At 41.9% G+C, this 25,923-nt stretch overlaps 1 protein-coding gene across 1 annotated transcript in view; it reads right to left on the bottom strand.

Moving 5' to 3' along the window:
- Window positions 1-2,747: 2,747 nt before the first annotated feature.
- UBR1 (ubiquitin protein ligase E3 component n-recognin 1) overlaps window positions 2,748-25,923 on the bottom strand; it is a 160,313-nt gene continuing 137,137 nt past the window's right edge. The window contains exons 41-47 of the mRNA XM_033190389.1: window positions 24,886-25,019; window positions 23,014-23,122; window positions 19,619-19,675; window positions 16,686-16,763; window positions 10,636-10,806; window positions 8,300-8,401; window positions 2,748-5,336 (exon numbers count right to left, since the gene is read on the bottom strand). Of these exons, the coding sequence (XP_033046280.1) occupies window positions 5,195-5,336; window positions 8,300-8,401; window positions 10,636-10,806; window positions 16,686-16,763; window positions 19,619-19,675; window positions 23,014-23,122; window positions 24,886-25,019 (793 nt within the window). The 3' untranslated portion in view covers window positions 2,748-5,194. The remainder of the gene's footprint in view (window positions 5,337-8,299; window positions 8,402-10,635; window positions 10,807-16,685; window positions 16,764-19,618; window positions 19,676-23,013; window positions 23,123-24,885; window positions 25,020-25,923) is intronic.

Genomic DNA, 25,923 nt, shown 5'->3' with positions numbered 1-25,923 from the left:
ATTCCTTCTTAGTCTTCATTTCTACTTTTTCCCCAAATTTCACTTGACTGATCTGGATGACAGAGCGAGACTACCACTCAAAACGAAAAACAAACAAACAAAAACCCTTCTTTGCCTTCAGTGTTGCCCCTCATATAATTTTTTTTTTTTATTATTATACTTTAAGTTCTAGGGTACATGTGCATAACGTGCAGGTTACATATGTATACTTGTGCCATGTTGGTGTGCTGCACCCAACAACTCGTCTGCACCCATCAATTCGTCATTTATATCAGGTATAACTCCCAATGCAATCCCTCCCCCCTCCCCCCTCCCCCCCCCCATGATCGGCCCCGGTGTGTGATGTTCCCCTTCCCGAGTCCAAGTGATCTCATTGTTCAGTTCCCACCTATGAGTGAGAACATGCGGTGTTTGGTTTTCTCTTCTTGTGATAGTTTGCTAAGAATGATGGTTTCCAGCTGCATCCATGTCCCTACAAAGGACGCAAATTCATCCTTTTTTATGGCTGCATAGTATTCCATGGCATATATGTGCCACATTTTCTTAATCCAGCCTGTCACAGATGGACATTTGGGTTGATTCCAAGTCTTTGCTATTGTGAATAGTGCCGCAATAAACATACATGTGCATGTGTCTTTATAGCAGCATGATTTATAATCCTTTGGGTATATACCCAGTAGCGGGATGGCTGGGTCATATGGTACATCTAGTTCTAGATCCTTGAGGAATTGCCATACTGTTTTCCATAATGGTTGAACTAGTTTACAATCCCACCAACAGTGTAAAAGTGTTCCTATTTCTCCACATCCTCTCCAGCACCTGTTGTTTCCTGACTTTTTATTTTTTTATTTTTTATTTTTTTGAGATGGAGTCTCACTCTGTCGCCAGGCTGGAGTGCAATGGTGCGATCTTGGCTCACTGCAACCTCCACCTCCCAGGTTCAAGTGACTCTCCCACCTCAGCCTCCTGAGTAGCTGGGATTACCGGTGCACGCCACCATGCCCAGCTAATTTTTGTATTTTTGGTAGAGACGGTGTTTCACTGTGTTAGCCAGGACCGTCTCAATCTCTTGACTTTGTGATCCACCCGCCTCGGCCTCCCAAAGTGCTGGGATTACAGGCGTGAGTCACCGCGCCCGGCCCCCTCATAGAATATTTTAAAGCTTAAAACCAAAGCAACTGCTTCTAATTTTAAAAAAATTCCAGGTACCCTTTTCTCAAATGAAAGCTTACACAGAAACTCAAAAATGAAAAATCACAACTATCCAGCTTTGGCATTCTTTCCCCTCGGGCCTACGTTTCTCCCAGAATCTTTGGCACTTAGTCTGAAAATCACCAAGCTAAAAAGAAAGCAACCTCTTCATTTTACGTGAAGAGTCATGGCTCAGAAATGGAAGAAAACCACTCTGCTTATTTTAAGGCTCAATTCCAGAAGACTGATTCCAGATCGAGGGTGAGAACCGGGCATTTGGATTTTGTTAACTCTCTCTAGGTGACTTTAATGCACAGTTAAGTTTGAGGACCATCACACTAGATACATGCTGCCCAATATGGTAGCCACCAGCCACACATGACTACATTTAAATTAACTAAAAATTAAAAATTCAGGCCCTCAGTTGCACTAGCCATATGTCAAGTGTTCAATAGCCACATGAGAATAGTGACTGCCATTCCGTATGGTAAATACACACAGAACATTTCTTTTTTTTTTTTTTTGAGACGGAGTCTCGTTCTGTCGCCCAGGCTGGAGTGCAATGGCGTGATCTTGGCTCACTGCAAGCTCTGCCTCCCGGGTTCATGCCATTCTCCTGCCTCAGCCTCCTGAGTAGTTGGGACTACAGACGCCTACCACCACACCTGGCTAATTTTTTGTATTTTTAGTAGAGACGGGGTTCCACCATGTTAGCCAGGATGGTCTCGATCTCCTGACCTCATGATCCGCCTGCCTTGGCCTCCCAAAGTGCTGCGATTACAGGCGTGAGCCTCCCAAAGTGCTGCGATTACCCAGCCAGAACATTTCTATTACTGCAAAACTCTTCTGGATACTGCTGCTCTAGACAGCTGTCTTCATATTAGAGTGTGCATCCCAAAGGACGCAGATTGGATTGGAAGATATTTAAATATCTATTTCTATTTTTAACTGATTTTTATATCTCCTTTTTAAAGCTATGTTTTATAATTTGCATGTATTAGTAAAGCACTGCATATAGAATATAAAATATGTGTATGTGTTTATATTCTATTTGGTATGCAAGCTTAAAAACTATTTATTGATAGAGTATATGGCTAAAAAAGTTTGGAGACCCATATATACTAAACACCTATGTCTTTTAAAACATTTGCCTGGGCTGACAAAGGTTTTGACTGGAGAGTCTTCCTAGGCACAGATTTTTATTTTTATTTTTTATTTTTTGGAGAAGGAGTCTCGCTCTGTCGCCCAGGCTGGAGTGCAGTGGCTGGATCTCAGCTCACTGCAAGCTCCACCTCCCGGGTTCACGCCATTCTCCTGCCTCAGCCTCCAGAGTAGCTGGGACTACAGGCGCCCGCCACCTCGCCTGGCTAGTTTTTTGTATTTTTTTTTTTTTAGTAGAGACGGGGTTTCACCGTGTTAGCCAGGATGGTCTCGATCTCCTGACCTTGTGATTCACCCGTCTCGGCCTCCCAAAGTGCTGGGATTACAGGCGTGAGCCACCGCGCCCGGCCTGATTTTTATACTTCAAACCCAAATCCCCAAACATGAGAAGTCCCTTTTTTTTTCTTTTTAAATATACACATATATTTTATTTTAAAAAGCACAAGAACATTATACAAGTTTTAAATTTACATTTTTGCAATAAAAGTTATCAATATATGCATTATTTGTATAACTTCATCATGGATGGAATTTGAATCAGTGGTATAAACATGTTGCAGTCACTAAATATAGATCATCACAGTGAACCAAAATGCATAGTTGTTATGAAATGACAAATGACCACTAAAAGGTGAACTCACAGCCCATACACCAATATAATAAATTAATTATACAGATATATTTTTCTTCACCATATCATTAAAACTCTCACTAGCCCCTCACCAAACATTAGAAAAACACAGTTCTGGAGCCATCCTGTTGAACCAGTGCCTTCACATACTACACTAAAGAAAATAAAGTGACTCAGTTGCTTGTTTGTAAGTAAACTTCATAACCATAATTGTTTGCAATGATTAAGGTAAATCACTAGGACATTTGAACATAATGAGAAATCCCTGGGGCTTGGGGCAGCACTGAGACATATGCTCACCTACAGTGCAAAAATCAGAATCAATCGCAATCAGTGGAACGCAGTATGAAATGGGTTCTTTGGCAGTAAAGGTCTGGCTGGCCATTGCCAGATAGTCCCTCTGTCCTCTTGAGAGTCTAACTCCAGAATTTATGAAGTTAATATAAAAAGGACTGAAAGAAAGTCCGTTGATCTTTGCTGAACTGGGGCCCATCTATTAGGGTAGAAGTCAGCATCTTCTGTTTCCTATTCTAGCCCAGATTTCCCAAACAATCCACTCAATACAATTACATAACTAACACACATGTTCAAATACTTTCATTATTCTGGCAAATCTGACAAACTGAATACTGAATTTCCTGATCCTTACCTGTTATTTTTACAAATTATTCACTAGAGATGTATCTATTTATCCGGATACCTTCTCAATTGTAATTATTCAGGTAGAAAATCATGATTGTGATTCTGACGTCTGCTCAGGCCAATCCCTTACTGCAAGATCCACTTTTCTTTACATAAAAGGATCAAAAAAATCTAGCCCCAAATGTGCATCACGAATCACTTAGCAAATATATTTTTACTTGCCTGCCTTTGCTGAGCAAAAAGAAGGTAAGAAAACATTTACACACGTATGTGAGACACTAGTAGCCAAGGACAAAATAAGATACAGTCTTTGAATGCATCTTTCAAGGTTCTAACATTACCCCAAAAACAACATAAGTTAAAATGGAAGGTTTCCATTTATCTTTTGTCTGCTGTTTTATATCACAATTTCTTGATACAAAAAATAAAAGCCAGGAATCAAGAAGTCTATGCACAAATTCAGGAGAGCTCTATTATTTATAAACAAGATGGCTCAACCACAGCATGTTATAACAGGACACAGACTATTGATCACATGGCTTTTTTGGTGGTTTGTACTAGTCATAAAACCAGAGTTTATGAAAAGGTTGCACACAGACAACATCAAGGATTTGTCTTTTACAAAGATATAGAAGATTGTGGAATTGGCTTAAATCCGATTGTTCTAATTTACAGTTGTCATGATCCACTCATGTCATGATCCACTCATTGGGAGAGTTTTCTTATCCTCATTCTACAAATAGTTTACATCAGAATTACAAGAGGTTTCTGAGAGTCAAATAGGATGGTACCACAATCTCCTTGCAGAACGAGATCTGCCTTTGGAAAATGTTAAGTATTATTTTAAAACTCAACAAAGCTACTGGTAGTCAGAGGTGCAGAACTGCAAGCTCTTTGTACCATCAGGAATGAATAATAAATACATTACCCTAACTTTTCTTGAGTTCTACAGTGAGAAAAAATCTTTTCCACACTGGCAGAAATCATCCTGTCCACATCGAGATTGAATTTAATTTGTGGTGATAGCAGCAGGTGGCACATTAGGGGTATTTCCTTAAAAGAGAAATAATAGAAAATTTATATTTGGAATCTTTCTCAATTCAAGTATATTGCATGGTTTCTGCAATTCTTCTTTAGCTGCAAGGAAGACTATCACAGATTATTAGAATCTTGTCAGTGATCCAATGTCTGCTGAACTAAACTGGTGGGGAAAACACCAAATACAAAATTGCAGAAGAGTTAACCAACATATAAAAATGTCCACAACTGTTTGACGTGACTTCATCTACCAAGTGGATGAAATGAAATGAGACAAATTATGAAGGGGAATAAATTCTCTGGAAATACCAGCACATAAAACAGATTCATCTACATCCTTTTTTCCTGTGAAGCATGTTTGCTAACTGAAAGCAATACTCCATTAAGAAATACTTTATTGATGTAAGTGAATCTGGACATGGAGCAAAAGACCCTCCAATACTTCCCCAGCCCTCAGAAAGTTTTCCATAATTCTGAATCAGCCTTTATTACTGGTCGTCATTTGTGATTGTCTTGAGGCAGAGTTGGAGCTCACAGTAACTGCCAGTTGAATCCAAATAACATCTGATTAGTCTCTTGGCTCCTAGCAATCTCTTCTATAATGCAGTGTTGTTGCCAGACCAAATGGAGCTTCCGATATCGCTCATGAGATAAATGAAGGGGGTTGCCCCTCCTTTAGGGAAAAAAGAAAAAACATGTAAGTTTGAATCTAGTAACTGCCACATCTTTATTGTCTAAATTAGTGTGCACTCTTGAGATGTTCCTGGAGCTGGGAGGACTCACCAGCACAGGGCTTAAAAAGGGATATTTTCCCTTCACCATTGATCACTAAGAACTTGACAGGCTACTTAGCTAATAAAGCAGAAATATACTCCTTGACTATTCATAAAATAGGTCAGGTACACTATGGCATTATGGGACCTCACTTAAATGGTCAGTGAGGTTTCTAACTTGAAGCAGCACTATTCTTTTCTGGTGGTTAGCTTGAATAGCTTTTTGGCTTCATATTGTTATCTAGCTTCAATTTATGATCTTTGCACAGTAGAGGTTAGGTCTGACATATAACACTAGGCCCTAAAATTATATTTTGCTACTCAGAGATGTTTGGTTGTAACTGTCCTTATGATATGACAAACTGGCTGGTTATCAGCAAATAACTAGCAAATAATTTAATAAAATAATTATACTTAAATTCTAGAGTTGCACAGTTTTTAACACTGTATAACAGTTAATCCAAAATGACTTAAGTCTGGCTGTTGCCAGTAATGGAGAACTGTGAGATCCTAATTCCTTTAGACATTGAAGTGCCTAGCTGGTTGGGATTTTTTTTTTTTTTTTTTTTTTTTTTTTTTGAGACGGAGTTTTGCTCTTTTTGCCCAGGCTGGAGTGCTGTGGTACGATCACGGCTCACTGCAACCTCTGCCTTCCGGTTTCAAGCAATTCTCCTGCCTCAGCCTCCAGAGTAGCTGGGATTACAGGTGCCCGCCACGACGCCTGGCTAAATTTTTTTGTATTTTTAGTAGAGACAGGGTTTCACCATGTTGGCCAAACTAGTCTCGAACTCCTGACCTCGTGATCCGCCCGCCTTGGCCTCCCAAAGTGCTGGGATTACAGGTGTGAGTCACTGCGGCCGCCTGGCTGGGGATTTTTAAACTGCCAAATTAATTTTAAAACTCTGCTTTGTACCCTTGTGGAACAACTAAGACTATCCTCAGTCATTAACTACTTTCACCACTCTGCTTTTCTCCCTAAACCAAAGACAGGTCAAATGTCATCCCAATAGAAACAAAGCTCTGTATGATCCAAGGTCCCAAGCCCCATCTATTAAGCCTATTCTTTCTGAGCAATATTTCTTTTTTTTTTTTTTTTGAGACGGGGCTGGAGTGCAGTGGCCAGTTCTCAGCTCACTGCAAGCTCCGCCTCAGCCTCCGGAGCAGCTGGGACTACAGGCGCCCGCCATCTCGCCCGGCTAGTTTTTTGTATTTTTAGTAGAGACAGGGTTTCACCATGTTAGCCAGGATGGTCTCGATCTCCTGACCTCGTGATCCACCCATCTCGGCCTCCCAAAGTGTTGGGATTACAGGCTTGAGCCACCGCGCCTGGCCTCTGAGCAATATTTCAAAGGAACAAAATTTCAGTGAACCAAAGAGTTTATTGTAAGGAGGTCTAATCTTTATCTATACGTACTTTCGAGATCACTGTCAGTCACCTATTTTCATAAGCCATCAGTAGGACCCCAGCTCCTACCACCAGGGAAGGATACAGAAAAGTTCAGGATTATAAATATTTTGCTAATGCTCAGAAGGAAAGAAGGCTGATATAGCTGGCTAACAAAAAGTCTTAGTTGGGTAGGGTGGCTCATGCCTGTAATCCCAGCACTTTGGGAGGCCAAGGTGGGCATCCGGATCACCTGAGGTCAGGAGTTTGAGACCAGTCTGGCCAACATAGTGAAACCCCATCTCTACTAAAAACACAAAAAAAATTTAGCCAGGTGTGGTGGTGCATGCCTGTAGTACCAGCTACTTGGGAGGCTGAGGCAGGAGAATCGCTTGAACCCTGGAGGTAAAGGTTGCAGTGAGCCGAGATCCAGCCTGAGTGACAGAGTGAGAGTCTGTCTCAAAAAAAAAAAAAGTTTCAAGTATTGCAATGGAAACAGTATCTCTAAACCAAACTTCATCACTGGACACTACAAATGTATACTATCAATGTCAATCCTTTTAAGCAATTCTGAAGAAATGCTGATTACAAATAATAGAACATTGAAACAGTAGGATAGCTGGGGCCTTTAAAAATTTTGGAGAAATACTACCTTCAAATTTTGGAGAAGCACACAGTTGTTGAAAATTATGTGCTAAAGAATGGCATCATTTTTAATATTTAAAATTTGAAGCCATTTAAAAAAGAGCTCTTGGCCGGGTGCAGTGGCTCATGCACTTTGGGAGGCTGTGGTGGGTGGATCACTCGAGGTCAGGAATTCCAGACCAGCCTGGCCAAGATGGTGAAACCCCGTCTCAACTAAAAATACAAAAATTAGCCGGGTATGGTGGCATGTGCCTTGTAGTCCCAGCTACTCAGAAGGCTGAGGCAGGAGATTCACTTGAACCTGGGAGGCAGAGGTTGCAGTGAGCCGAGATAGTGCCACTGCACTCCAGCCTGGGTGACAGAGGGAGACTCTGTCTCCCAAAATAAATATATAAATAAAAAATAAAAGTAAAAGGTAGCTCTCAATTACTTTTTTTTTGAGACAGAATCTCCCTCTGTCGCCCAGGCTGGAGTGCAGTGGGCGATCTTGGCTCACTGCAACCTCCTGGGTTCAAGGGATTCTTCTACCTCAGCCTCCCGAGTAGTTGGGATTATAGGCGCGCACCACCATGCCTGGCTAATTTTTGTATTTTTAGTAGCAACGAGTTTTCACCATGTTGGCCAGGCTGGTCTCAAACTCCTGGCCCCAAATGATCTGCCTGCTTCAGCCTCCCAAAGTGCTGGGAATACAGGTATAAGCCAAGTGTCTGGCCTCAATTACCTTTTGTGATTAAAGAACTATCACCGTTTACATACAATAATATGACTGAAATAGAAAACAAACAATATAAAAGAGAACTTACTGAAACCTTCCTATTATAAAAAAAATCTTACTTCAGGCCAGGGTCTGTTTCTCCATATTCATCCAAGTAAGGAGCTGGATAGGCACAGCCTCTGGCTTTACCTTCAACCAGGACCACTCGGCACTCTCTGATTCTGAAAGAGAAAACCAACAGGAATATGGTTAAGTGTATGTGTGCAAATGATAGGCACTGCATCAATGTTAATCTAGAGAAAAGACATGGCCAATATCTGTTAGAAATTCAGTATACAGATAATATAAACAGACAAATAGGCTAAATTATGTTTTGTCTAAAAAAAAGAGAACACGTATTGCTATTTCTGTTGAAGCTATAGAAAAGGAGCAGTGGATGTGGTGAAATGAGATCAGTGATACTGACGGAATCTGTTGAAGGGAGGAAGCTGTCCTACTTCAGCCACAGACATCTTGGAAAATGGTGGCTGGGGTTGTTTCTATTCTAACTGCTGACACAACCTGGACAGGGGAGGGAACCTCACAGAAGAACAGAATCACATCTCCTAGTCTGATAACCTCAAGTCAGACAGAATATCAACTAGGGAAATATACCAGCTTTTCTGGCTAGAGCCCGCCTGAAACACTGCAGATTAGAAAGAGCCACTGCCACCCCGAAGGCACCTGGGACTTTTATGTCTCGTGGGAAACAGACATAAAAAAGGCTTGCGTACACATGTACAGGGGCAAGTACTTTACAGAGGAATCATAAAGTAAACAGCTGGGCTAAGCTAGTGGGTTTATTTGCTGTGGGTTCCCTAAAAATAGGTGTTTAGGTTTGGCTTCCATACATTCTTTCCCCTTGGTTCAAAAGATGCCTATGAGTAATGATTACATATTTCACAGTTAGAAAGACATTTGGGTTTATGTAACAGAAACTGTGTACATGAGGAGAGTGGAAAGAAAAAGGATATATATCCACTTTGAATTTTATTTCTCTGCAGGCAACTTAAACTCTTCTTTCATAAATATAAGTGACTATTTTTCTTTTTTCTCTATTTTTTTTTTTCCAGACGGAGTCTCGCTCTGTCGCCCAGGCTGGAGTGTAGTGGCATGATCTCTGATCACTGCAACCTCCACCTCCCGGGTTCAAGCGATTCTCCTGCCTCAGCCTTCTGAGTAGCTGGGACTACAGGCACCCACCACCATGCCCAGCTAATGTTTGTATTCTTAGTAGACACAGAGTTTCACCATGTTGGCCAGGCTGGTCTTGAACTCTTGACCTTTTGATCTGCCTGCCTCGGGCCTCCAAAGTGTTGTTGGGATTACAAGTGTGAGCCACCGTGCCCAGCCATAAGTGACTATTTTTCTATCCTCAATCTTTTGCTGAAAGACTAGGAGAAATGGTGGGTTAATAGATGAAATAAAGATATCACAGGACAAACCAAAGTTAACAATTTACATGGACTTTTTTTTTTGATAGAGGATCTCACTGTGTTGCCCAGGCTAGAATGCAATGGCACGATCATGGCTTTCTGCAGTCTTGAACTCCCAGACTCAAGCAGCCCATCCACCTCAGCCTCTCAAGTAGCTGGGAAAACAGCCATGTGCTACCATGCCTGGCTAATTTTTTACAGAGATGGGGTCTTGTCATGTTGCCCAGGCTGACCTTGAACTACTGACCTCAAGTGATTCTCTTGCCTCAGCCTCCCAAAGTGCTGGGATTATAGGCATAGGTCACTGTGCCTGGCCTACGTGTACTTTTTATTTGTTTATTTTTATTTATTTTAAAGAACTCATCTTCCAGGAAGATTACATTTTTTTTTTTTTTTTGAGACGGAGTCTCGCTCTGTCGCCCAGGCTGGAGTGCAGTGGCCGGATCTCAGCTCACCGCAAGCTCCACCTCCCGGGTTTATGCCATTCTCCTGCCTCAGCCTCCCAAATAGCTGGGACTACAAGCGCCCGCCACCTCGCCCGGCTAGTTTTTTGTATTTTTTTTTTAGTAGAGACGGGGTTTCACCGTGTTAGCCAGGATGGTCTCGATCTCCTGACCTCGTGATCCGCCCATCTCGGCCTCCCAAAGTGCTGGGATTACAGGCTTGAGCCACCGCGCCTGGCCTACATTTTCAATATGTTTTAGGACTCGAAGTTCTTTCATTATACCTGAGTATTATATAATACCAGAGCAATTAATACAAACTCTATCGTATTTAAGATTTTCCATAAATAATGGAAATGTTAACAGAAACCTGTTCTTTTTTCACAGTATCTTCTCAAATGTAATTTCACGACAGTAACAGGTTAATACTCTAACTTCTGATTATTTGCTATCAACACACTGTCCCAAGAGTGACCCCCACATTGGATCCAGATTCCTTAAGTTCATCATAAAGCTTCCAGAACACTCACTACTCACTTTAGGAAAATGCAGACTCCGGCTCCACAGTGAAGTGCATGAAAAATGCAAGCTCCAACCTCTTCCCCGTTCACAATTTCTTGGCAGCAAATGTTCTGAGAACATAGTATAGCCCCACAGAAAAGACAGAGGACAGGATGCTTTCGCTCATCATCTGCAGACCGTGGGCACCTCAAAAGGGAAGAAAACATTTAGAAAATGGTGGAAAAACAAAACAAGTATGATATATCCTGTTAGCAATCAAGCATATTTTCATCACTGACCCCTTTCCAGCAAAGGAAGCTCTTAAAACACAAGGAAACATTGAATTAGCTAATTCCTCTTTAGTATGCCCCCTAAAAGGACTTCATGGAAAATCTTCCAATTAATCCATAGTAAGACAATCTATATTACATAAATGGTGTGCTGATAATTCTCATAAAGTATGGTGGTTGAATATATGCCTTGTGATTGAGATTCACTGATAGACTCCAGTCTTCATCTGACATGCTCAAGTTACAGTTACCTGCCTCCTCTGTATTGGGTTAGTCAAGCTTGTGTCTTCAATGTTGAAGGGATATGACCTTGTAAGTATGCAATTGTTTAAAAGAAAAAAATTACATTTTACAGTAAGGGCCCAAACACATCCCCCCTATTTCTTTTTTTCTTTTTTTTTGGGATGCAGTCTTGCTCTGTCACCCAGATTAGAGTGCAGTGGCATGATCTCGGCTCACTGCAAACTCCACCTCCCCGGTTCAAGCAATTCTCCTGCCTCAGCGTCCTGAGTAGCTGAGACTGAAATGAGAGACTATAGCCTTTGAGTTGGCCCACCCTTCCATCTGGGAATCACAGTCTTAGGAAGAAAAAAGTGATAGTGCTGACTTGCTTGAGTCAACCAGTGTTTTATGATGAGACCATTTTACATAGTATGCTGGAGGCGTGCTATAATGCCCCACCAAGGGGGATAACGGTTATCTTTTAAAAAGGAGTTTCCCATGCTCCTCCCATCTATGCTGTACATTGAACACAATGGGAAACATCAAATTCCTTAATTTGGGAAGTAGAAGATAAATGCAACCAAAGGAGGAATCCAACTAGCCCCACACTGGGGTCGGAATAAAGAACATCAGAAAGAATCTCCAATAGGGTACTGACAGCTCTTTTCCTGATCCCCTGTTTCTCAGACAGGATTAAAACAAACAAACAAAAAAACCCAAAACAAACAAAACCCCACCTCTGTCTCCATAGGAGCAGAGGGACTCTGTGCCTAGGATGAGAGGACTATTTTCACTTTCAGGAGGTTTCTCCAGAACATAGTTATAGCTCTTTTTGGATAAAGCCAACATCTTTCATCTTTAACACAGGATGGCTGAGTCTGAGTCATTAGCCATCCTACAGAGGAAAGGCGGGGAGGGAGCCTAAAGCATACCACTGAGCAGCCACTAGGGATGGCTCCATCTTATGGAAATTGGTGGTGACAGTAAAACTGGAAGAGATCATAGGATTGATCTTCATTCTTTTTTTTTTTTTGAGACGGAGTCTCCGTCACCCAGGCTGGAGTGTAGTGGCCAGATCTCGGATCACTGCAAGCTCTGCCTCCCGGGTTTACGCCATTCTCCTGCCTCAGCCTCCCGAATAGCTGGGACTACAGGCGCTCGCCACCTCGCCCGTCTAGTTTTTTGTATTTTTTAGTAGAGACGGGGTTTCACCGTGTTAGCCAGGATGGTCTTGATCTCCTGACCTCGTGATCCGCCCGTCTCGGCCTCCCAAAGTGCTGGGATTACAGGCTTGAGCCACTGCGCCCGGCCTTGATCTTCATTCTTATGTGAAATCTATAAGTAGTAATATCATCCAGAAGGATCCTCACTGTGATTAATAAAGACCAACACTCTCCTCAGATCCTCCCAGGAGCCAACAACTTGATACTCTTTTTTTTTTTTTGAGACAGGGTCTGGCTCTGTCACCCAGGCTGGAGTGCAGTGGCACAGTCACAGCTCACTGCTCCCTCAACCTCCTTGGTTCAAGTGATCTTCCCTCCTCAGCATCCCGAGTAGCTGAGACTACAGGCACATGCCACCAAGTCTAGCTAATTATTTTGTATTTTTTTGTAGAGACGGGGTCTTGCCATGTTGCCCAGGCTGGTCTTGAACTCCCGAGTTCAAGTGATTCACCCACCTCAGCCTCCTAAAGTGCTGGGGTTACAGGCATGAGCCACTGTACTCGGCCAACCTGATATTCTTAATGCCTGGAAGATAATATCTATTCACCAGGCTTTTATGGTAGCAATGTAGCCCCAAGATTAGGAGAATTACTGAATTTAGAGATGGATGCAATGGTTGAAATTAATTAGCTAATTGTCTGAGGGCTGAAAGGTAAAGTGACCCAACCATTCCTTTAGATGATTGACTAGAAAGGGAGCTAGTACAGGAAGGTCAATTTTATCCTGTAACAGTGGCTAGAGTGTGACCTACTCAAGACCCTATTGGGACAGTTAACTTCCCCAACTTCATGGCTTAAAACAATAGTTATAACTAGAAAAGAGAATTTCCTAAGTCATTCTGCAGGGCAGTGATTCTCAGAGCGAGTCAAAGAGGGGCTCTTTAAGACCTCAAATGACCTTTTTTTTTGAGACAGAATCTTACTCTGTTGCCCAGGCTGAACCGTTGCCCAGGCTGAAGCGCAGTGGCGTGATCTCGGCTCACTGCAACCCACGCCTGCAGGTTGAAGTGGTTCTCGTGCCTCACCCTCCTGAGTAGCTGCAACTACAGGCATGCGCCGACATACCTGGCTCATATTTTTGTACTTTTAGTAGAGACAGCATTTTGCCATGTAGGCCAGGCTGGTCTCGAACTCTTGGCCTTAAGTGATACGCCTGCCTCGGCTTCCCAAAATGTTGGAATTACAGGCATAAGCCACTGCGCCTGGCCTCCAAATAACCTTAAACTGGCCAGGTGTGGTGGCTCACGCCTGTAATCCCAGCACTTTGAGAGGCCAAAGCAGGTAGATCACGAGGTCAGGAGTTCAAGACCAGCCTGGCCAAGATGGTGAAACCCTGTCTCTACTAAAACTACAAAAACTAGCCAGGAGGGGTGGCAGGTGCCTGTCATCCCAGCTACTTGGGAGGCTGAGGCAGAGAACTGCTTGAACCCAGAAGGTGGAGGTCAGAATGAGCTGATATCGCACCACTGCACTCCAGCCTGGACAGAGTGAGACTGTCTCAAAAACAAAACAAAACAAATTTAAACTGAACTCCTTTTTTTTGGTCCTTCAAATGACAGCAAGTTATTTTACATATGACTAAGGACTACTACATGAAAGCAGTTAATTATAGCTACTAACTGGTATCCTTAAAACAAAATATAAGAGTTATGTGTATTTACTGAGATCTTGAATTTAAGTATTTTACTAAAAAGTCTGGCTGCTGCATAATGCTTAGTAACATTACAAAACTCTTAAAGGAGCCTCGGAATTCTTGAAATTTGGAAAAAGGATGATTACTTACTAGTAGATCAATAAAGTCTTGCATAGGCTTTGTTTTTCAGGCTACCCAGATTCTTGTCTTTTAATTACAAGTTACTACTTGTTTCACGTCATCATTATCAACGTGGTTTGCTATGGGAGGTGATATGATGCCTCCTGAGTATCCAGAATACATAGTTACATCAACAGAAGTTTTGACTTAGTATTTTCAAATACTAAGTCAATGCATTATGATTCAAATATGAAGTATTCACACCCCAATGGTGAAAGCAGATGTGAATATAATTCCTCCATTCGGTGCTATCTCACTGGTGGTGGTCACGATTCATGCTACTCAAATAACTGACAACATATTATAGCAAGGTAAGCATAAGATACAAAATTATGTTTAAGCTACAGGACATTATTTTATCATGTAGACATACGCTTAGGCTTATGCTCTCTTATAGAGGTAACTAATAGGTAACTCACACACAGTGTTAATAATGAGTACCTGTATATTGTTAACCTATTTTGTTTTCACGAGTCTTTGTTATCATCCAATTCTTTTTCCACTTGAAATGATCAGTGAAAGGGGTGAAAGAGAAAAAAAGTTTGGGAACCACTGCTTTAGAGTGGTTTGATTGAGGTTGGGGGGATGGTGCCAAAAAAGCCCAAGGGGGTGTACTCCACTCTTCAGGCTTGCTTGAACCTGAGTCATGATGCTATTACCTGTTCTGCTGTTTAATGGACTTCCATGTAAGATTTTATTTAATAAGGGTTCTTGTGGCTTGAGAGAAAAAAAAAAAAAGAAAGATTAAGGAGTAATAGCATAGAAAAGGTAGAGGGGGAGCTCCAGGAATCAGTCACTCTAATCAAACAACTGTTGAGCCAGCAAGAACTGCCTGAAGCAACTTTTTTTTTCTTTTGAGACACAGTCTCACTTACTGTGTTGCCCAGGCTGGAGTGCAGTGGCATGATCTCAGCTAAGTGCAACTTTTGCCTCCTGGGTTCAAGTGATTCTCATGCCTCTGCCCCCCAAGTAGCTGGGATTACAGGTGCGCACCACCACGCCTAGCTGAGTTTTGTATTTTTAGCAGAGGCAGAGTTTCACCATGTTGGCCAGGTTAGCCTTGAACTCCTGACCTCAACTGATCTACCCGCCGTGGCCTCCCAAAGTGTTGGGATTAGAGGTGTGAGCCACTGTGCCCGGCCTGAAGCAACTATTTTGGAACTCTGGAGCCTGGTGAAATACTTGCAGCATCCAGGGGAATGCTTAATAAAGGAAGCAGCTGGTAAATTTTGGTGAGTGTCATGGCTATCTTCCTCTAGGCCCCTCAATGCCACGGCAGGTAGCCATGGGGATGACGGCTTGTTTTTCTGGTGTGGTTTGCTTGTGTCAGGGTAGACAATAGAGACCTTGTCTTCCAAAAGTTGAGGCTGTATGTTGAGATCACGCTGGTGGTTCACTGAGGCCAGCAAGGATGTGAGAAAAAAGGCACCCTCACACATTGCTGGTTGGGACATAAAATGGTGTAACCACTGTGGAAAACAGTTTGCAGCTCCTCAAAAAGTTAAACACAAAATTACCATATGACTCAGTAATTCCACTCCTGGGCATAGATCCAAAAGAAATGAAAACTTTATGTCCACAAAGAAACTTGCAGATGAGTATTTTTTTAGTAGCATTATCTGTAATAGTCAAAAGGGGGAAACAACCTAAATGCCCATGTATGGATGAAGGAATAAACATAACTCTTATATATACATACAATGGAATATTATTTAGTCAAAAAAGGAAAAAAGTAATGACACATCCTACGACTTGGATAAATATTAAAAATATGCTAAGTGAAAGAAGCCAGGCACAAAAGGTCACATATTGTATGATTCCTTTCATATAATATATCCAGAATAGGCAAATCCATAGAGACAGAAAGTAGACTACAGATTACCATAGGGTATGGGATGAGGGGAACAGAAGTGATTAGTGAGTACAAGGTGATGAAAAAGTTTGCAAACTAAAGAGGTGGTGATTGTACAAAATTTTGAATACACTAAATGCCACTGAACTGTACACTTTATCATGGCTCACTGCATGATTTCCCCTCAACTTAAACTGACAACCACTGTTATCAAGGATACTCAGAGGTCACTGTTAAAAAAGGAAGTTTGTGGCCAGGTACAGTGGCTCATGCCTGTAATCCCAACACTTTGGGAGGCCAGTGGGTAGGAGGATCACTTGAGCCCAGGAGTTCGAGACCAGCCTGGGTAACATATCGAAACCTTGTCTGTGAAAAATCAAAAACATTAGCAGGGCATGGTGGTGCCTGCCCGTAGTTTCACTACCTGGGAGGCTGAGGTGGGAAGAGCCCAGGAGTTTGAGGCTGCAGTGAGCAATGGTCAAATCACTGCACTCCAGTCTGGATAACAGAGCAAGACTCTGTCTAAACAAACAAACAAACAAACAAAACCCAAACCAAAACAAACAAAAACAAAGAAGTGTGTGAGTTATGGCGTACATCAACTGCAAGTTCAGAAAATGATTTAAAATTATACACACACACACACACATATATATATATATATATATACACACACATTCTCCTTACCTGAAATGAGAAGCTTGATTCAGGAGGCAGCTATAGTCATCAGGAAGCTCTATCAAACTATTTCTTTTTCTAGGGTACCTACAATGTAATTTAAAAGGCAATTTTATTTTAGAGTAAATAAACCCAGATCAAAAACTACCCAAGGTGATAGAAGGAAGAATGTCTTAAAAATAACAAAACGGGCCAGGCGCGGTGGCTCACGCCTGTAATCCCAGCACTTTGGGAGCCTGAGGCGGGCGAATCACGAGGTCAGGAGATCGAGACCATCCTGGCTAACACAGTGAAACCCCATCTCTACTAAAAATACAAAAAATTAGCTGGGCATGGTGGTGGGCGCCTGTAGTCCCAGCTACTGGGGAGGCTGAGGCAGGAGAATGGTGTGAACCCGGGAGGTGGAGCTTGCAGTGAGCCGAGACTGCGCCACCGCAGTCCAGCCTGGGCGACAGAGTGAGATTCCGTCTCAAAAAAAAAAAAAAAGAGAAAAGACCTACACTTGTAATTCAAATTAATTCCCATTGTTGACCTGATCAAATCCAAACTTCTCAGTCTATAATTCCAAATCTTTCATCAGCTGAATTCCTTTCCAAACTTAACTTCCACTAGTTTCTAGGATGAAACTGTTCTAGCTAGATTTCTATACTGTATAGGAAAGTAACATCAAGTAGTAGTTAAGAACACAGACTTTGAAATTAGATCTGGTTACAAATCCTAAATTCCCTGACACTTCACAAGTCTTTGAACCTAAGCCTGGATTTCCGTGTCTGTAAACTAGGAATAAAATATACCATACTCCAATCATGGGGCCACCATCAAATCAGGTTCTGGGAAGGGAGGGAGAGAAACATTACATTAAATGAACGTATCAATTAAAAGGTTCATATTGATTTAAGAAATGTTAAATTAAATATGAATATTAGCATTAAGGAAACACACAAAGCAGGTGAGGACTAAATGAGATACTGAAGTAAAACACAATATACTTAGTACTTAATACATGCTTGCAAATGTTACTCATTCTCACCAAACTAGATACAATAAAAGCCTTGCTTGCATGTAGTGGGGAAGATCATCTGAATAATGTGAAATTCTCTCCTCAAACCTCAATCAATCAAGCAATCAATTTATTTATTTATTGAAGGCAGAGTCTCACTCTATCCCCCAGGCTGGAGTGCAATGGTGCAATCTCAGCTCACTGCAACATCTGCCTCGTGGGTTCAAGCGATTCTCATGCCTCAGCCTCCCGAGTAGCTGGGATTACAGGCGCCTGCCACCATGCCCGGCTAATTTTTGTATTTTTAGTAGAGACGGGGTTTCATCACATTGGTCAGGCTGGTCTTGAACTCCTGACCTCAGGTGATCCGCCCACCTCGGACTCCCAACGTGCTGGGATTACAGGTGTGAGCCACGGCACCTGGCCCCAATCAATTTAAATTCTGTAATTCTTTTCATCTTCAACTCAGTTGTCTATATTTAGTGCAACCATAACATTTATTTGAAAAACCCAGACACTTTTTCGTTTGTTTTTTTAGAGACAGTGTTCACTCTGTTGCCCAGGCTGGCCCTGAACTCCTGGGCTCAAGCAATACTCCTGTCTCAGGCTCCTGAGTACAGGTGCATGATATTGTGCCTGGCTTAAATTTTATAATTATTTCTATACTCAGCTAAAAATGATCTCTCAGATTAACCTTGCCTCATTAACAATCTTTTCCTCTTTAAATTTCTATAGCACTAATGGTATATTCCATATATCATTATACTTTATGTTATAATGTCTTAAGTTTTATGTTGATAACTAGATTGTAGATTACTTATGACCAAAAGCTATGTTACCTCTTTTAAATTTTCCAGAGTATTTCAGTACCATGCTGGGTAAATAGCAGATGTATAAAAGGTATACAGTGAATTGAAATAAAGGAAAAATTTTGTGAGATTAACAGTCCAAAAATATGTATTCATATCTTAAACTTCTCTTGTTTCTCTACTCGAAGATCTTTTCTTATGAGTGACTCCTGTTGCATCTGAGCACAGGGGCTGAATCTGTCATCACTAAATCTCTAAAGATGTGCTACAAGTGAAAGCAGCACATGCACATGCACAGTGGAGGTGAAAGGAGTTCCAGGGTGGCAGAAGTGATGACAAAAGAAGGCAAATGTATACTGTCTTCATGCTTGCTTTATCCACAGGAAAATGGTATTAGTGTTGGTATTTAAAGCCAGGAGTCAATTCCTCCACTTGTTTATAGATGTGATTCAAGGGAATAAAATTAGACACCGTATACAATACCAGACAGGCCCTGGGAGGGGATACAAAGAAGATAAGCGTGCAGTTCTTATTGGTCAGTTATTCTGGGTGCAAATAAGTGGACACTTATGAGAGAGAATATATTAGGGGAGGCTTCATGGAGGAGGTGGCATTTAAATTAGTACTTAAGAAAGAGGTAGATTTTGTTAGAGCCATAACTTAAGGGAGACAGGAGGGCTAAGGAAAAGTTTTTGGGATAGTTTCTAAGGACATAGATAGGAAGGAAAAAGGATATAGTTATATGTGTATCTTGCTTTATTCTTAAAAAAAAAAAATCAAAACCAAAAATGGCTTATAGAAATACTGTAAACCACCACCTTCTGAAGTTAATATACCAGCAGCTCCATGATGCCTCCTCCACCTTTGCCTTTTGACAGGCATGTGCTAGCTTAAAAAAGATTCTCTCAAGAGGAACTGCGGGCTTCTAATAATCTAAGAGGAAAAGGACAGTCATTCCAAGAAAAAAACATTTGTAGGAAGAATCTGATTTCTGGCAAAGACCTCACAGAAGTCAGGAACACTGTACTGAGTGAGAATGAAGAAAGCAGACTAGAAAGCATGCTCAACAAACCAGCTACTTTAGGAAACACAACTTGTGGATGAGGGAGAAAGGATTAAGCAGTGAAACCAACCTGACCACGGTGTTTTTTTGCTTCAAACAGTTTAGTAAGGCGGGATCTGCACACCACCTGTATGTGGAGCCAAGAAAAAAGACAAATGGATTATCACAACTTCAGTGCATGATTTGTCAACAAGCCATTGTTGTCTTCTTTTTTTTTTTTTTTGAGATGGAGTCTCACGTTTTCGCCCAGGCTGGAGTGCAGTGGCAGCAATCTCGGCTCACTGCTTCTGCCTCCTAGGTTCAAGCAATTCTCCTGCCTCAGCCTCCCAAGTAGCTGGCGCCCGCCACCACACCTGGCTAGTTTTTGTATTTTTAGCAGAGATGAAGTTTCCCATGTTGGCCAGGCTGGTCTCAAACACCTGACCTCAAGTGATCTGCCCGCCTCAGGTTCCCAAAGTGCTGGGATTACAGACGTGAGCCACTGTGCCCGGCCTTGCCATTCTCTTCAATTCTTTCTGCCCTTTCTTTCTATATTTCCCTTTCTTTTTTTTTTTGAGATGGAGTATTGCTCTTGTCGCCCAGGCTGGAGTGCAATGGTGATCTCCAGTCACTGCAACCTCCATCTCCCAGGTTCAAGTGATTCTCCTGCCTCAGCCTCCTCAGTAGCTGGGACTACAGGCACGTACCACCATGCCCAGTTAAATTTTTAGTACAGACAGTATTTTTATTTTTTTAATAAATTAATATTTTAAACATATTTTTAAAATAAATTTTATTTTTAAAATAAATATTTTAGTATTTTTTAGTAGAGACAGGGCTTCACCACGTTAGCTGGGCTGGTCTCAAACTCCTGAACTCAGGTGATCAGCCTGCCTTGGTTTCCCAAAGTGCTGAGATTACACACATATGAGCCACTGTGCAGCTTATGTTCCTCTTTTCATTTCTTTTCAGATGGAGTCTTGCTCTGTCGCCCAGGCTGTAGTGCAATGGCATGATCTCGGCTCACTGCAACTTCTACCTCCCAGGTTCAAGCGATTCTCCTCCCTCAGTCTCCCGAGTAGCTGGGATTACAGGCATGTGCCACCACACCCAGCTAATTTCTATATTTCTTTTTTTTTTAATAGAGACAGGGTTTCACATCTTGTTGGCCAGGCTGGTCTTGAACTCTTGACTTCAGGTGATTCACCTGCCTTGGCCTCCCAAAGTGCTGGGATTACAGGTGTGAGCCACTGTGCTCGGCCCTATGTTCCTCTTTCTATACTTATCCTTTTTGTTTTTTTTTGAGATAGAGTCTACCTCTATTGCCCAGACTGGAGTGCAACGGCGTGGTCTTGGCTCACTGCAACCTTCGCCTCCAGAGTTCAAGCAATTCTCCTGCCTCAGCCTCTCGAGTAGCTGGGACTACAGACGTGCGCCAGCATGCCCAGCTAAATTTTTTTTGGATTTTTAGTAGAAATGGGGTTTCACTATGTTGGCCAGGCTGGTCTCAAACTCCTGACCTCGTGATCCACCCGCCTAGGCCTCCCAAAGTGCTGGGATTATAGGTGCGAGTCACCGCGCCTGGCCTTATATTTATCTTTTTATATTTATCATTTTGCCCCTTTTCTTCTCCCTTTCTTTCTTCTCTTTCTTTGTTGTGTCTAATTATTTTTCCTTCTCTTATTCATTTATTTTTTAAAGACTATATCAACCAAGGTCTTACTAGAAAAACAGAAACCATTCTAAGTATTTAAACAAGAGAGAATTTAACAGGAGTTGGTAATAAAAGTGACGGAAGGGCTGAGAAGTCAACCATGAGACAAAAAGGCAAGGCAAACTAAAGATCACCACTACCCTGGGCTGGAGGAACAAAAGGAAACAGTGGTATCATGGAGCCCAGAGGCTACGGACACTAGTGGATGCTGGAATTGCAGTAGGCTTGTCTGGTGGGAACTGGAGCCAGACAAGAGCTGCAGTCACCACCAGAGATGCCCCACAAGACAGAGAGAGGTAGCCTGAACTGGGGCCTCTCTCTTTTTTTTTGGAGACAGAGTCTTGCTCCATCACCCAGGCTGGAGTGCAGTGGTGAGATCTCAGCTCACTGCAACCTCTGCCTCCTGGGTTCCAGCGATTCTCCTGCCTCAGCCTCCTGAGTAGCTGGGATTACAGGTACCTGCCACCACGCCTGGCTAATTTTTGTATTTTTAGTAGAGACAGGGTTTCACCACGTTAGCCAGGCTGGTCTCAAACTCCTGACCTCAGGTGATCTACCTGCCTTGAAATCCCAAAGTGCTGGGATTACACGCATGAGCCACTGCGCCTGGCCAATATTGGGGCTTCCCTTTCTCCTGACCACCAAAATCTTGCCAGTGTCTCCCCTCCCACTGGCTGAACCCACGTAGAAGCCAGCTGACAAGGTAGAACGGGAAATTCCCAGGGTCATTTTCCTGCAACATAGGGCAGAGGATGAGAAGAGACTTTCAGACAAGGAGGGTCTGGAAAGATACAGAGGGCAAGGACTTCCTGTTTCAAAGTGTGATTTTTTAATACTTGACTAAACTAGAACAGCAATTAAAACTTATGTACTCCAAGAATATAAAAGTAAAATTAGTTCAACCTTGCACTTAACACAAAGCGTGATGCTGATTTTCTTAATTCATTTTGATCACACTAGAGATCAGAATATCTCAAGAGAAATGAGGAAGCAAAGAAAAGAACCCAACACAGAGAACCATTGCACAAGAAAGGTGGTAGGAGACAGAAGCCAACATTCACACAAATACTGACTTCGGTATTAAAAAAAAAGATAATGATTAAAGAAAAAGGTAGAAAGTAAGGAGAATAAAGGAAATGATGGGCAAGAAAAGTAATACAGTGAGAGCTGATTATAAGAATGATGGAAAATGGTGCAGGCAAAGATAGGGTAAGGAGATTGGAGGTTACGAGCATTGATAATGAACAAGAGGGCCAGTAACTAATGGGGTAGAAAGTTTTTCTGAAAGAGGGACACATTTCTCTCTTGGAAGTTTAAGGACACATTTCTCTCTTGGAAGTTTAACTGAAGTATTTTTTTTGATCTACCAAATGACCTTCCTTCTTTTCTCAGTCACTCTCCTGATACATGTGCTACCATGTGAGATGTGCTCCTATTTTGGATACAGCTCCAATTTGGGTTCTTTTGATACTAATTGTGACTTTATGCCTGCTAGCAAAATCCCCATCCCCCACTCCCAATTTAAAACAGATGAGACACCAGCTGCGGGGAAAGCAAATAAAAATGACAGTTACAGTGGAGTAAGCAGAAATTCCACCTGCCTATGGCTGTTGATCTTATCCCCACTTCTTAAGTGTGTAACTTAGGAATCTCCTATACTTTTGCCACCCCTTTAATCAATGCTAATCAAACTAAAAGTTTTGCAAGTAATTGTAATTTTAAAATTTCAAATTGTATAATAACCCAACGACGATATTTTACCCCCATAGTACCTCTGGAGCAAGGGTCTTACAGTATCCCAATATTCCTGGAAGAGCAGGAACAAATTTGTAGGTAAAGACAGATAGCTACAGAGTGCACTGTACTCTCCTTCTGCAGAATCTGCAAGAGAATAAAAATACATTTAATAAGCACATTATTCTTACCTGGTCAGTCTGTTATTAGAGTTTCTTCACTGTTTATGCTCATTTCTATACTCTCCTTGTAGAGGGTATACTGCTTATTCTATAAAACTATGGGTGGCAAATAAGTCACAATGATTTTTTAAAAACATAAATTGTATTGAGTCACTCTCCTGATCAGATGGCTCTAATGTGTAAACCACACTTAGTATAAAATACAAGGTCCCTATGGTGGCCCAAAGGCCCTGTGTGAGCTGCCCCTAGTTGCTGCTTAGACCTCATCTCCTGTTACCCTCCCCTTAGGCTTCAGCCATACTCATCTCTCTGCAATTCTGTGATTACATCAAACAAAGCTTTAACATTTATAACTTCTTCTACTTAGGAATATTCTTCCTTCAACTGTCTGTCCAACTCAACCCCATCTATGCAGCTGTTTGCTCCATGTCTCCTCACATAGAAGCATTCTATGAAAACTAGCTCGGAGAGTTCCCCACTCTGGCCCCAATACCCTCTCTATCCCTGAACTGCTTCATTCTGCCTTGCAACATTTATCAGCATTTGACATTACATTATATATATATTTCTCTAGTTGTTTATAATTGGATTCCTCCCAATAAAAAGGACTTTATTTCACTCACAACTGTACTGTAGCACCCATGAGATAAATACATGACTTTTTTGTATGTGAGGAAACAACAGATCTGTGCTGGCAATTACTTGGAAAGTGGACTCCTATTTTATAAAAGACCATGAAAAATCTAGATCAGATAAACCCTACTGAACTGAGTTCAAGATAAAGAAGTTGATAGCCAGTAACGGTAACCTGGTCAGCTTATTCTCAAAGGACAAAAGGAAGAATCTCTGAGCAGTTTTGATGACTCTTCCAAAATCATATAAACATTCTGATTTTTACCCATACAAAGCCACAGGAAGGCTTCCCTACTTTGGTCTAGATTTAGAGGCAAGTAAATGAGAAGGTGATCCTCCTGCTTAAATATACATGGCCTCAGTTGGTTCCAGTAGGCCTTTCCTAGCAGCACTTTCATTCTTTAATGTAGTTACATGTACTTTTTTTTTTGAGACAGTCTTGCTCTGTCGCCCAGGCTGGAGTGCAGTGGTGCAATCTTGGCTCACTGCAACCTCCTCCTCCTGGGTTCAAGTGATTTTCCCACCTCAGCATCCCGAGTAGCTGTGATTACAGGCATATGCCACCATGCCCAGCTAATTTTTTTGTATTTTTAGTAGAGACAGGGTTTCACCATGTTGGACTGGCTGGTTTTGAACTCCTGACTTCAAGTGATCCACCCACCTCGGCCTCCCAAAATGTTGGGATTATAGGCGTGAGCCACCACACCTGGCCTCTATGTCCACAATTTAAATAACAGAGTATACAGTAAAGTCTTCCTCCTATAGCCAAACAGTTCTCTTCTCTAAAGACAACCATGTTTCTAATTTCTTGTATAGCCTATCAGTTATATTCTGCATGTAGGTATTTTATAAGTTCAAGCACATAACCTATACATAGATAGGAGCTAAGAGTAGGTCTTGCAGATTAAAAAGCTAACAGACTTTTTGGCCTCACCTTTAACCTACACCAGGGCTCATGTTTGAAGTGAACACACATGAAAGAAATGGGGAGAGGATAAGTGGTTTTGTCTGCTTTAACCTTGTATTCATGAGCTTGAAGGTAACAACAAAGAAAATCTCCCATTTTCCACTCCGTGATTTCATTTTTCTACTTACTGGTATGCAGGTCCTCAGGCGGAGTTACCCCAAGTAAATAGTGGAAAAATAATGCAGCACAGCGAAGATAAGGGGTGATGCCATTCTTCAGTGAGACCCACAAATACCAGCCAGGGATACTACACCCAATGCAGCTAAGAGACAATCATTCCAGAAGAGAACAGAACACGTATCAGACTAAAGTCCTAGATTTAAACATATCCCCCTTTTCAAATACAAAGTTAAACATTTAGGTAATTTATTACCCATGCAATTTTTAAATATTTAAAAGAAAATACAACCCCAGCACTCTGGGAGGCCAAGGCAGGCGGATCACCTGACGTCAAGAGTTCAACCAGCCTGGCCAACATGGCAAAACCCCAGTCTCTACTGAAAGTACAAAAATTAGCCGGGCGTGGTGGCGGGCACCTGTGATTCCAGCTACTCGAGAGGCTGAGGCAGGAGAACTGCTTGAACCCAGGAGGTGGAGGCTGCAGTGAGCTGAACTTGTGCCACTGTACTCTAGCCTGGGCAACAGAGCGAGACGCCAACCAAAAAAAAAAAAAAAAAAAAAAATTTGAGTAGCTAATAGTTTCAGTGTTCAAATCTCCTAATAATTTCCTCAAGAAAATCACAAATCTTACATTTTTTACCACGTGGATTTTTAAGGCAAGGAACTACTCTTCTTTTTCCTAAGTGGCGATAAAAAACAAAAGCAAAACAAAAACAAAGAGACAACCAAAAAATCTACTTTAAAGAAGCTTGACTCTAAAATAGGTATACTCTTTATTTTTAAATTTTTATTATTACTATTTTTTGAGATGGAGTCTTGCTCTGTCACCCAGGCTGGAGGCAGTGGCGTGATCTGGGCTCACTGCAACCTCTGTTTCCCAGGTTCAAGTGATTCTGCTGCCTGAGCCTCCTGAGTATCTGGGACTACAGGCGCACGTCACCACGCCTAAGTTTTGTATTTTTAGTGGAGACGGGGGTCTCACCATGTTGGCAGGATGGTCTCGAACTCCTGACCTCAGGTGATCCGCCTGCCTCAGCCTCCCAAAG

Source organism: Trachypithecus francoisi, unplaced genomic scaffold (assembly GCF_009764315.1).
Source record: "Trachypithecus francoisi isolate TF-2019V2 unplaced genomic scaffold, Tfra_2.0 Lachesis_group3, whole genome shotgun sequence".
In the NCBI taxonomy this organism is placed as follows: domain Eukaryota; kingdom Metazoa; phylum Chordata; class Mammalia; order Primates; family Cercopithecidae; genus Trachypithecus; species Trachypithecus francoisi.
The sequence above is the reverse complement of the archived record's forward strand: the minus strand, read 5'-3'. Positions and strand labels throughout refer to the sequence as shown.